At 44.2% G+C, this 12,370-nt stretch overlaps 1 protein-coding gene across 1 annotated transcript in view; it reads left to right on the top strand.

Moving 5' to 3' along the window:
- The window catches only part of bmpr2b (bone morphogenetic protein receptor, type II b (serine/threonine kinase)), a 168,971-nt gene that overhangs the window by 84,931 nt on the left and 71,670 nt on the right, over positions 1-12,370 (top strand). Inside the window, exons 2-3 of the mRNA XM_007910600.2 lie at positions 7,376-7,552; positions 11,038-11,211. Of these exons, the coding sequence (XP_007908791.1) occupies positions 7,376-7,552; positions 11,038-11,211 (351 nt within the window). The remainder of the gene's footprint in view (positions 1-7,375; positions 7,553-11,037; positions 11,212-12,370) is intronic.

The raw sequence follows: 12,370 nt of genomic DNA, 5'->3' as shown, positions 1-12,370 counted from the left end.
TGTGCAGACACACACACATGCCTCCCTCCCGCCCTCTTTATACCTGGTGCAACCTTCCTGAGGTACTTATGGAAGAATGAGCACATTCTTCCTGACTGAGCCATGCTCTGTTCCTAGCTGAGTTGTGACTTGTCTGACTTCTCTTAGTGGCATGACACCCGATCGTGGCATATTCCAGTTACTGAACTGTCAGATAGCATTCTTTTGATTATGTTGTGTTCTATACTTCCCTATTTATTGGGCAACAATAAGGTGTGTGTTACTGAGCTAGCCCACGCCTATGTGTGATACTCACTGTTAATGGGCTAGCTCACTCCTGTGTGTATTATACAGTAATCACTGCTGTGCGCAATTGGCTACTGTGTTTCACTCACAAAATATACCATCAAATCACTTTACAGTATATTCTGTGAAGCATTTTGAGAAGTCTTGAAGACGTGATAAAGTGCTATATCAAATGCAAGGATTATTATTATAGTAATATTCACTGTTACTGGGCTATACCACTTCCGTGTATCATTGCATATATCACTCCTATGTGTATTATTCAGTAATGCTCACTGTTACTGGGCTAGCCCGCTCCTGTGTGTATTATTCAGTAATGCTCACTGTTACTGGGCTAGCCCGCTCCTGTGTATTATTCAGTAATGCTCACTGTTACTGGGCTAGCCCGCTCCTGTGTATTATTCAGTAATGCTCACTGTTACTGGGCTAGCCCGCTCCTGTGTATTATTCAGTAATGCTCACTGTTACTGGGCTAGCCCGCTCCTGTGTGTATTATTCAGTAATGCTCACTGTTACTGGGCTAGCCCGCTCCTGTGTATTATTCAGTAATGCTCACTGTTACTGGGCTAGCCCGCTCCTGTGTGTATTATTCAGTAATGCTCACTGTTACTGGGCTAGCCCGCTCCTGTGTGTATTATTCAGTAATGCTCACTGTTACTGGGCTAGCCCGCTCCTGTGTGTATCATACTGATATTACTGTTTTAGTCTACCTATATTCAAGAGATTGATTGTGAACTCTTCAGGACAGGGAGGCACAGTGTGGTTAGTGCTGCTGGGGATTGGCTTTGAGCATGGTTCCTGAGATTTTTCCTATGATATCTCAAACAGTGGCACCTTTAAGTGGAGTGAAATCTGGATTAGACCAGCTGTCAGGCAGTGTAACAGGTTGTGGGTTCGGGGAGGGAGCAGGCAGGGAAGAGGAGACACACCCATTTGCTGGAAGGCCGCAGTGCAGACTCTGCATACAAAGAGCACATTTAGCCCACTTTCACAGCTATTACAGTTGCCGAAACCCCCTTGCAAAACAGTGTGTACAGGCTATCTCCAAATATCACTGGCCACAGCAATGAATTTAATTATTTTTGTTCATCGTAAGCCACCGTGCGGCTGTGAGATCCTCAGCCAAGAGTTGGCGACACTGCCTTGTGTTTCTTCCCTCCTCAGGTGAAGTTGGTTTCTTTCTCTCAAACTGTTTTTATTAGCATGCTTCTGACCATTCCCCAAAGATTTTTGTTTCCCAAGCAATCAGGCTCTAAAACCACTTGTGTTGTCAGTATTTACATACAGACCTACCTTTATAAGAGTCTTTTTCTATGCAGTTAATATATCACCCAGAGGGATACTTGATAAAATGCATTGAATTGTGTGGTTTATTTGTGCCCAGTTCCAGGGGGAAAGCTTGTCATCTATGGCAACGTATGCAGTTTAGCTGGTTAGACTCCAGCCTAATATTAACCTGCGCCTAATACTCGGAATTAGGTAAGCAGGAAACTCCCTCCAGGGAGAGAGTATACATTCCATTACAACATTTTATCTCTGGAATTTCCATGTGTAGGTGAGATGCATGGAATTCTCAGTTTGGTTTAGGTACTCTTAAGCATGGTGAAGGGTTTCCGCACTTGTCAGACACCCAGCTGATCAAAAAAAATGGACATTTAAAGATGCTATTCAAAAAGAGAAGGGACTTTCTCCCGGTGTGCTGCCCAACAATCCCCCTGATAACAATTGGTCACTCACTCCATGGCTGTTTGTGGAAGACTGCTATGAGCAATTAGGCTTCAAAGTTCACCTACAAATACACAGTCACTACACTTGACAGAAAATTCCTGTGAAGCGCTTTGAAACATGAAAGGTGCTCCGAATGTGAAAGGCACTGGATGAAATGTAAGGATTATTATTGTTATTATACAGAAATCCTCTGGTCATTTGCCACAAGATTGGGCGCGTCAGATAACAATTTTTTAAAAGAAAAGGGCAGAGTTTCCCTTCAAACTTGTTTCCTGCTATAAAAAAAACTGACATTAGATAAGAAGCAAGATAACATTGTGGGGAAATGGGAAAAAATCAAGAGTTATCTTCAAGATGTGCCTCTGGGATAATGCATGTGTATGCATCAATATATGTGCACAGGCGCGCGTGCAAGTATATCGGTGAGGTGTGTGTGCGAGCGAGCATGTGTAAAACAGAAATACCTCAATAATGCACAGATCACAAGAGTTTGCTACAAACTGTGCCTGGATATTTTTACTACGGAAATCTGCTTCAGAGCCACTGCAAAGTGACACAAGTAAGTTTCTGTGACTTGAGATGGTGATAAAGGAATTAGGAACTGATTTACACTGCCTCTTTTTCTCGTCGCATCTCCCGCGAGCTCCTTTTCTCTCTTACAATGTACAGGTCCATGGCTGTGGTCCATCTTTTCTTTTTGTTTGGCCGGGTGCCTGATCACAAAATTCAGAGCAGCTCGCTCGCTTGCACACACACCTCACCGATGTTCTGGAGCTGGAGTCACTACACAGCATATGTGAAGAGTTCATGGATCGGACATTTCAGTTGGTGTTCACCCCACAGCCACAGAGCGTTCAGAAGAATAAAACACTTTATAAAACACTGGCTAGGCCTCAGCTAGAGTAACTGTGTCAGTCTGGGTATCACACTGCAGAAAGGATGTCAAGTCATTCGAGAGGGTGCAAAGGGGATTTACCAGGATGCTACCAGGAATGAGGGACTTCAGTTATCAGGAGAGGCGAGAGAAGCGAGGATTATTCTCCTTGGAACAGAGAAGATTAAGAGGAGACTTAATAGAAGTGTTCAAAATTATGAGGGGATTCGATAGAGTGAACAGGGAGAAACTATTTCCACTGGTGGGTGGGTCGGTAATCCGAGGGCACCGATTTAAAATAGTTGTTAAAAGAAATGCACTGTCCCAGAGACACATCTTGAAGATAACTCTTGATTTTTTCCCACTTCCACAGAATTATCTTCTTATCTAATGTCAGTTTTTTTATAGCAGGAAACAAGTTTGAAAGGAAACTGCCTTTGTTTTTAAAAAAACAATTGTTATCTGACGCGCCCAATCCTGTGGCAAATGCGTTGACCAGAGGATTTCTGTATAATAACAATAATAATCCTTATATTTCATCCAGTGCCTTTCACGTTGGGAACGCCTTTCACTTTTCAAAGTGCTTCACAGGGTTTTTCTGTCAAGTGTAGTGACTATGTATTTGTAGGTGGACATGGAAGCCTAATTGGTAACAAGTGTCCCACAAACAGCCATGGAGTGAGTGACCAATTGTTATTAGGGGGATTGTTGGGCAGCACACCGGGAGAGAGAAAGTCCCTTCTCTTTTTGAATAGCACCTTTAATGTCCATTTTTTTTTTGGTCAGCTGGGTGTCTGACACATGAAGAAACCCATCACCATGCTTAAGATTATCTGAACCCAAACTGACAATTCCATGCATCTCACCTACCCATGGAAATCCCAGAGATAGATTGTTTGAATGGAATGCGCACTCTCTCCCTTGAGAGACACATCCTGCTCACCTAATTCTGTAAAGAATTTGGTGCAGGTTTGCAAGAGAGAAGGTTTGGGGACTCCAGAGTGTGCATTGGGGTAACTGCTGGAGATTAACCAGCTAAAACCACATAGCTTGCCATTGATATCGCTGTCTGGCAAGCTTTCCCGCAGCTTGTTCAGTTAGGACTACCATTAGCGTTTTGGCTTTCAGGATTAACAGGAACTGAGTGTGATGATTCCCTGTCCCCAGTGACTAGTCTGTCCTTCCAAGTCCAGCCGATGAGCCAGGCTGCCTGTGTCGTCATCAGCAGTGCCCTGGAATACTGTAGACTTACCTGGCTCAGGAACGGGACTATGAGACCGCCACAGAGGGCTGGTTCGATTCTGACATTCTGTTGGCAAGCATGTCACCTTGGAGTCAGTTCAGCTCCAAGGAGACCCCGCTTACCTCCCCAACCCAAGGAGGATAGTCACTAGTTGGTCATTTGACATCCGACAAGCGTTGATTTGAGCCCTCACTAGGTGAATGGTAGGTACAGGGAACTCCTCATTTCAGCATGAAATGCGTGAGAGCATTGTTGCTCTCTTCCTGTCCGCAGCTCGGGCACACATCCCTTCCCATTGAGCAATGGTTCCACCAACAGGCCAATCAAGGTGGATTCCAGGCACTGAACGTACGTTCACAAACTCAGACTCCAGGTAAAGCCTTCAGCAGCTGCCAATCTCCACCTAAACAGACAGACAGGACATAAGTTTAAAATCTTTCCGATGCTACACCTCTGACAATGCAAACCCCCCCAGCACTGCATTGGAGTATCATCTTAAATTACGTGAGTTCAAGAACCACGTGAGGCTTAAACTCACTTTAAGGGCTTAAACCCTTCGGGTTCAGAGATGAGAGTGCTACCACTGCACGAGGCTGATACAAGATAGTGTGATATAGTGTTTGTGCTCTCATACTCTCATCTATATTTCTGATTCCCCGCTCATCCACACACAAGGTTTCCCAGTTGAAGTGGCTCTGGTGGGTATGATCTGCACAGTGGCAGCCTCTGCCTCACATTTGTTGGGTTATGGGTGTTACTTTAAATGTGTATTGGGAAAAGCAGTGTGACTCATTGCAGCACATTCCAAGGGAAATGCTAGTCTATCACGGGGTCAGACATCCCTGCTACACACAGAGTCCTGTTCAGCACAGAGTCACGTGGCAGAAAGCACTATGTTTATTGTGTTTGCAAGTGCATCTATGTGCACTTGGGTCTGTGTACCGGTGTGTCTGTGACTCTGTCAGTGGGTGCCAGTGCATCAGTTTGTGTGTGCCTGTATGCGTGTGTGTATGTCTGTGAATGTATTTGTATGTAAGTGTGACTATTCCTGTGTGTATGTAAGTCTGTGACTGTGTGTGTACATCTGTGATTTGCGCGTCTGTGTGTGCTTTTCTGTGCCTGTTGTGCGTGTATAGGTGTCTGTTGCTTAGTGTGTGCGTGTATAGGTGTCTGTTGCTTAGTGTGTATGCCTGTGTATATTTCTGTGTGTTGCTCAGTATGTGTGTGCTGCTCTTTGTGTGTGTTTGCAGGCTATATGTGTGTTCTCTCAGAATAGTAAGTGCAGTTTGGTTGAGATGGACAGTAGTTAGAGGGTGGCACATGGCTGGCAGTGAATTACAGGCCAATCAGTAATTTAATGGACTTGGAGCTGGTATGACATTATCAGATAATATTTCAGGGTGAGATTTATGATCGAAAAGAGCGAGATGGATTGCAGCCCATTTAACCCCTTAGAAGCTGAACTCCCTTTTTCCATTAATGAGATCTATCAGGGTAGGTAAGGTTATAAACCCAAGTAAGTGAGTCTTGCTCCAAGAGACCTGGCAAGTCTAATTGATTGGTTGCAATGACCCCCTGATCTTAGAGGAGATGAATGATTGCTGTAAGAGAGGAAGAGATGACCAGAACATAGAGCTTCTCTCCAGATAAATATTCAGCTCTAGTGAGGAAATCTCACATTTCAGTGTTCCCTGCCATTTACTGCATGCACAAATTATTCACATATATTATTGCACATCATATTTGTACTGAATATATGTTATAATTGTATTGAGTATATGCGTGTCAGCCTGTCGCAGTGAAAGCACTCTTGCCTCAGGAGTCAGGAGGTTGTGAGTTTGGGACTTGGAACTCATATAATCCAAATGACACACTAATGCAGTCCTGGGGGTGAAGGTCCCATTACAACTCGGAAAGAAAAGGATGTTTCTCCTGGTATGCCCCCCAAAAATCGGTCATTCATTCGATGGCTGTTTGTAGGACGTTCCTGTGCGCAAACTGGCTGCTGCAGTCACCCACAAAATACACAGTCACTACACTTTACACTCCATTCCGTGAAGCATATTGAGATGTGAAAGCTATATTATATTAAATGCTGTCTGTATACATTACACGTTGTAAATGTGCTATGTGCTGTATCATGTTTCTACACTGTATGTGTATCCCACAGTGTATAAACATGATTATACTATGTTTATACCATCTTGCATGCTGTGTATAGGTGTCTTCCTCCCCCGATGTTCCTTTGACAAGTTCAATGCCTAGTGTGAAGCTGAGCTGTAAAAATTGGGATGTTGAATCCGTGGTTTGGGTAGAACATGCATTCCTATAGCGCTTTATCTTGTCTGAACATCTCAGTGCACTGCACAATTATTGTCCAGACTGTTTTTTNAGATAAAGTCAGTAGCCATTCACCAACAGCAATGACCCACAAACAGCCATGAAGTGAGTGACTAATTTTATCTGGGGAATTGTTGGGCAGGACACAGGGAGAGAGAAACTCCATTTTTTTTNGAATAGTGCCATTGGATCATGTCCACTTAAAAACACTCAGTTTAATGTCTTGTCAGAAAGACAGCACTTATTGCAATGCAGCACACCCCCAGCCCTACATTGGAGAGTCAGCCTGGAGTACGAGTTCAAGTCCCAACCTGAGGCTTGATTCCACAGTGCCATCTGCTGAGCCAAACTGACACACAGACCGAGTAACAGACCGAGTAATGATATGAGACTAAAAACTGTTCATTCCTAGTTGGGCTGTGAGTTTCCAGTCCCGCTCACTGGCTGACTCACTGCCTTTGCGACTCTCCACATGACGAGCGCTGGCTGTCTTTGTTGGGAAAGTTTCTTTTTATAGCATCCACACCTCCCAAAAGTCCTCTTGTTCTTTGTGGAGTCCCATAGTGTAATGGATAGAGCGCTTGTCTAGCAAGAGAGAGGGCTTTGATTCCTGGTCAAGACAAAACCTTAGGCAAGTTTCCTTACTTCACACTCCTCTGATTATCTAGCAGTAAGTAGGAACCTAGTTATTAGTTGATTGGAAATCGCTTTCTGGGGGTAATAATCCCTCAAAAAAAAATCCAGTCACTCAATTCATGACTGTATGTGGGCAATTGCCCACAAAATACATGGTCAATCCACGTTACAAGTATATTCTGTAAAGTGCTTTCAGACGTCTCAACGACTTGATAAAGGGCTTTATCAAATGCAAGGATTATCATTGATATTGTTCTTTGCAATCCTAGTACCCCAGAGCGTTGAGAGACTATGTGCCTTCCGAGATTCGTACCCCCGAACCGAGGAGCATGGCATCAGCGAAAACCGCATCAACCGGGATAATGGCTCGGTGCTGTGTGTTACGGGGAGTCAATGCTACGGACTGTGGGAGACGAGAGATGGGGGAGTCCACATGATGAAACAAGGTGAGTGCTTCCACAGTGTATTGTGGGCAGCGGATTTGCTGACTGCAGGACTCAGTGTGTTGGGTCTTTTAACTGTACAGTGCTGTGATAGGAACACAGGAACAGGAGTAGGCCATTAAGCCCCTCGAGCCTATTTTGCCCACAGAATATACAATCACTCCACTTTACAGTATATTCTGTGAAGTGCTTTGAAAAAGGCAACAATTTTTTTCCCTTTTCAGCACGGCGCCAAAGGAAATAAGAGAGGCAAAAAGATTGTATGAGAAAAGATTAGTGGATAACATAAAAGGGAACCCTAAGGTATTTTATAAGCATATAAAGAATAAAAGGTTAGTTAAAGGTAGGGTGGGTCCAATTAGGGACCAAAGAGGAAATCTTCTTGGGGAGGCTGAGGGCATGGTTGACGTACTGAATGAGTACTTTGCATCTGTCTTCACAAAAGAAGAGGATGCAGCCAATGCCACAGTATCAGAGGAGAGGGTAGAGAAATTGGATAAGATAAGAATAAACCAAGAGGAGGTACTAAGAAGGTTGTTGCTGCTCAATAAATCACCCACGCCGGACGGGATGCATCCTAGATTACTGAGGGAAGTAAGGGTGGAAATAACGGAGGCTCTGTCCACAATCTTTCAATCCTCCTTGGACACCGGGGTGGTGCCAGAGGACTGGAGGGTTGGAAATGTACAAAAAGACGCAGAAGGATAAACCCGGGAGCTACAGGCCAGCCAGCCTAACATCAGCAGTAGGGAAACTTCTAGAGACTATAATCCGGGACAAAATAAATTTTCACTTAGAAAAATATGGGTTAATAAAGGACAGCCAACATGGATTTGTTAAAGGCAAATCATGTCTAACAAACCTGATGGATTTTTTTGATGAAGTAACGGAGAGGGTGGAAATTGATGTAGTTTATATGGATTTTCCAAAGGCGTTTGATAAAGTGCTACATAAAAGACTTGTAAGCAAAATAGAAGCCCACGGTATTAAAGGGGTAGTGGCAGCAGAGATGCAGAACTGATTGGGAGACAGAAAGTAAGAGAGTGATAGTGAATGGTTGTTTTTCTGACTGGAGCGGTGCAGTGGTGTCCCCCAGAGATCAGTGTTGCATTTGATGAAACCCCTTATCCCGTCGTTGAGATGCCTGAAAGCACTTTACAGAATATATTATAAAGTGGATTGACTGTGTATTTTGTGGGCAATCGCTCACATACAGTCATGGATTGAGTGACTCAATTTTTTTTTGAGGGACTATTACCCCAGAAAGCGATTTGCCAATCAACTAATTGATCAGCAGGGACCACTACTGTTTTTGATCTATATATATATGACCTGGACTTGGGAATAGGGAGTACAATTTCCAAGTGTGCAGATGATACTAAGCTAGGAAAAATAGTAAACAGTGAGGAGGATAGTATCAGACTGCAAATGGAGATAGACAGATTGGTAAAATGGGCCGACAGGTGGCAGATGAAGTTTAATGTGAAGAAGTGCAAAGTGGTGCATGTTGGGTGGAAGAATGAGGAGAGACAATATAAGCCGATGGTACAATCTTAAAGGGGGTGAAGGAACAGAGAGACCTGGGGTTCATATAAGTAAATCTTTGAAGGTGGCAGGACAGGGAGATAAACCTGTTAAAAAGCATTCGAGATACTTGGCTTTATATATAGGGGCATAGAATACAAAAGTCAGGAAGTTATGATGAACCTTTATAAAACACCGGTTAGACCTCAGCCAGAGACTGTGTTCAGTTCTGGACACCACACTTTAGGAAGGATGTCAAGGCATTGGAGAGGGTGCGGTGCAAAGGAGATTTACCAGGATGGTACCAGGAATGAGGGACTTCAGTTATCAGGAGAGGCGAGAGAAGCGAGGATTATTCTCCTTGGAACAGAGAAAATTAAGAGGAGACTTAATAGAAGTGTTCAGAATTATGAAGGGATTCAATAGGGTGAAGAAGGAGAAACTATTTCCACTGGTGGGTGGGTCGGTAACCCAAGGACACCGATTTAAAATAATTGTTAAAAGAAACAGAAAAAGGGGGGGGTGAGAAGAAATTTTTCACACAGCAACTTGTTCGGATCTGGTATGCATTGCCTGAAAGGGTGGTGGAAGCCGATTCAATAACAGTTTTTAAGAGAGAAGTAGATAATTATTTGGGAAGTTTGCAGGGCTATGGGGAGAGCGCGGGGGAGTGGGATTGAATTGGATAACTCTTTTCAAAGAGCCGGCACAGACACGATGGACCAAATGGCCTCCTTCTGTGCTGTATAATTCTATGTATAAAAAAAGTTTCCTGGAAACATCAATCTCTTCCAGTCCCCCAGATATTGATATGAATCAACAATTAATAATAATCCTTGCATTTGATATAGTGCTTTTCACGTCTTCTAGATGTCTCAAAGCGTTTCACAGAATAGACTAAAGTGAATTGACTGTATATCTGTGGGCGAAATTGGGACAGATGCTTCAGTATATTTTTATTAATACCTTCAAGCCATAAATTCCTATTAATATCTTCCTATTAATACCTCTGTGTTCAGTCTCAAAGTGCCATTTGTGACCCATGGGACTTCCACTCCCATAGCCACGAACAAAGTGAGGTCTCTGGTTCATTTCCCAGTCTGTGCTGAGCTAGCTAAACTGGTATCAGCAAAACCCAATTCTATCCTCACCCCATGCACATACACACACACACACACACAATTTGCAACAGCGATAAGAATAGTGATCAAACTCAGGGACCCTGTCTGCTTTTACACACTTTAGCCTAAGTATCGCCCATACAAATACAGTAAAGCTTGCATAAGTCTTATCTTTATAAATCGTATAATAGCCAGAGTCCCATTCAGTTTCCCATCAAAACCACTTAGATTCCTTTGCAATATGCAATATTCACCTCCTAATGCCAATCCCCAGCCCTCCATTATTCCTGGCTTTACCAGCTGCCTTGAATTACGGGAAATTATGTCCTGCACACTTAATGGTCGGTTGCATTGAATATCGGGAAATGTAGTCTTGATCTATCGATGTAAGTGCAGAGAATTTCATTTCCCGCAATTCAATGAGATTCCAAGATTTGCCGGTAAGTGTGCATGCATTGACAGGTCAAGACACGTTCAATATGTCTTGACCGATCATCGCATGCGCACTTACCAGCTGCACTGAATTACACATGCGCAGAGTAGATTATTGACTAAATTTATACAATTATAAACAATTTATCCAGTTTGCCTGACACTAGGACTTTGCATAAGTCATATTAAATGTTATGGCCCCAACTGATATGACTTATGTGAGTTTTACTGCAGTAGTTGGTTGAGATCAAGTCACTCAGCACTGGTTTACGTGGGCAGTGCCTTTCGCCACTCAGCCATCGGGCACTTTATTCTTTAACCCAAGTTGATTTGATTTAAATAGCATCTCAGAATGAATTGTGCCGGATGGCCTCACAAACCAGCACTCTTGTTCCGTTTCCTTTCCCAAAGGATGCTGGGCTCACGTCGGCGTCAAGGAGGAATGCTACTCCCCAGAGTGCGTGGTGACCAACCACAGACAGAACGGGACTTTCCGCTTCTGTTGCTGCAGCACCGACATGTGCAACCTCAACTTCACCGAGAACTTCAGCCCTCTGCCCAGTCCCACCGGACCTGTGGCTTCCGGTAAGGCTTTCGTTTGCTGGCTCTGGATTTAACTCAGATCTGAGGATAGTGAGAACCACTATTACATTGCACTTGCACTTCAAAGAGAGAGAGAGAGAGAGAGGTTTAAATACCCGTAATAGTTTGAGGACAGAATAAGAGACGGAGGACAGAGATGTATTGTCGGGAACTTCGTTGTGACTCCTGAACAGATTTGTAACATAGACTTCTCTTCTTACTGCTGGGTAATGGGTCTGCTGAGGCCAAGTTGGTGCGATGTGGGTAGAGAGGGAGGTGGTATCACTTTGACCTGAGAGATGACTGAATCTATCACAAATGGGTACTGTAGTATCACAATGTTCTTTGCACTTACCATTTACCATTTGCACTTATCACAATACAATACAAATGTATATTTACACAGAACCTTTCACTTCAGGGGTCACGTAACAATACTGGTTTTGCACCTGAGCTGGGGAGGGGTTGGGGAGGTGCCAAGCGCGGGGGGGTGGGGGGGTGGTTGGGGCGGAGGGGGCCGTAAGAGCAAAGTTTTCAGACGGGACTTCAAAAAGGGGAGAGAGTGGGGCAAGGCGGAGGGATTGAGAGAGAGTGTTCCAGAGTTTCGGGACGTAGTCCACAGTATTCGCAGACAAGGCCATCTCAGACCACTTCCTCATCTTCCGCTCCTCTCAAATCACCCTCCCCTCCTCCCCTCCTCCACCATCTTTTCCGCCCATGGAAAAAGCTTCCCCCCAATTCCCTCACAAACGCTCTCTCATCCTCGGACCTTCTCTCCTTCTGGCCTTCAACTCGTAGTGATCCAGACACAGAGGTCAAGCTGCTAAACGATCACCTCTCCTCAACTTTCAATTCCCTTATCCCCCTGAAAACCAGGTCCATCTCCAAGTCTACCCGCTCCCACTGGTACAACAGTCACCTCCCTCAAATCCCAAATCTGGTTGCTCAAGCGCAGATAGCACAAAACCGGCCTCACGGTTTACCACCAGCTGTGGCTCGAGCATCTTCATACCTACCATCATTCGCTCTCTCAAGTTTTCTACTCACAGGTCAGTTTTGGGGCCAAAAATAACCCCAAAACCCTGTTCTCCACCACCTCTATCACTTTGCTCACCTCCATCCATACCTCACAACCAAAGCAGCCGACATGCCTTCATCACTT

The sequence above is a fragment of the Callorhinchus milii genome, unplaced genomic scaffold (assembly GCF_018977255.1).
Source record: "Callorhinchus milii isolate IMCB2004 unplaced genomic scaffold, IMCB_Cmil_1.0 Scaffold6, whole genome shotgun sequence".
In the NCBI taxonomy this organism is placed as follows: domain Eukaryota; kingdom Metazoa; phylum Chordata; class Chondrichthyes; order Chimaeriformes; family Callorhinchidae; genus Callorhinchus; species Callorhinchus milii.
Note: the sequence above shows the minus strand (reverse complement) of the source record. Positions and strands in the feature narration are given on the sequence as shown.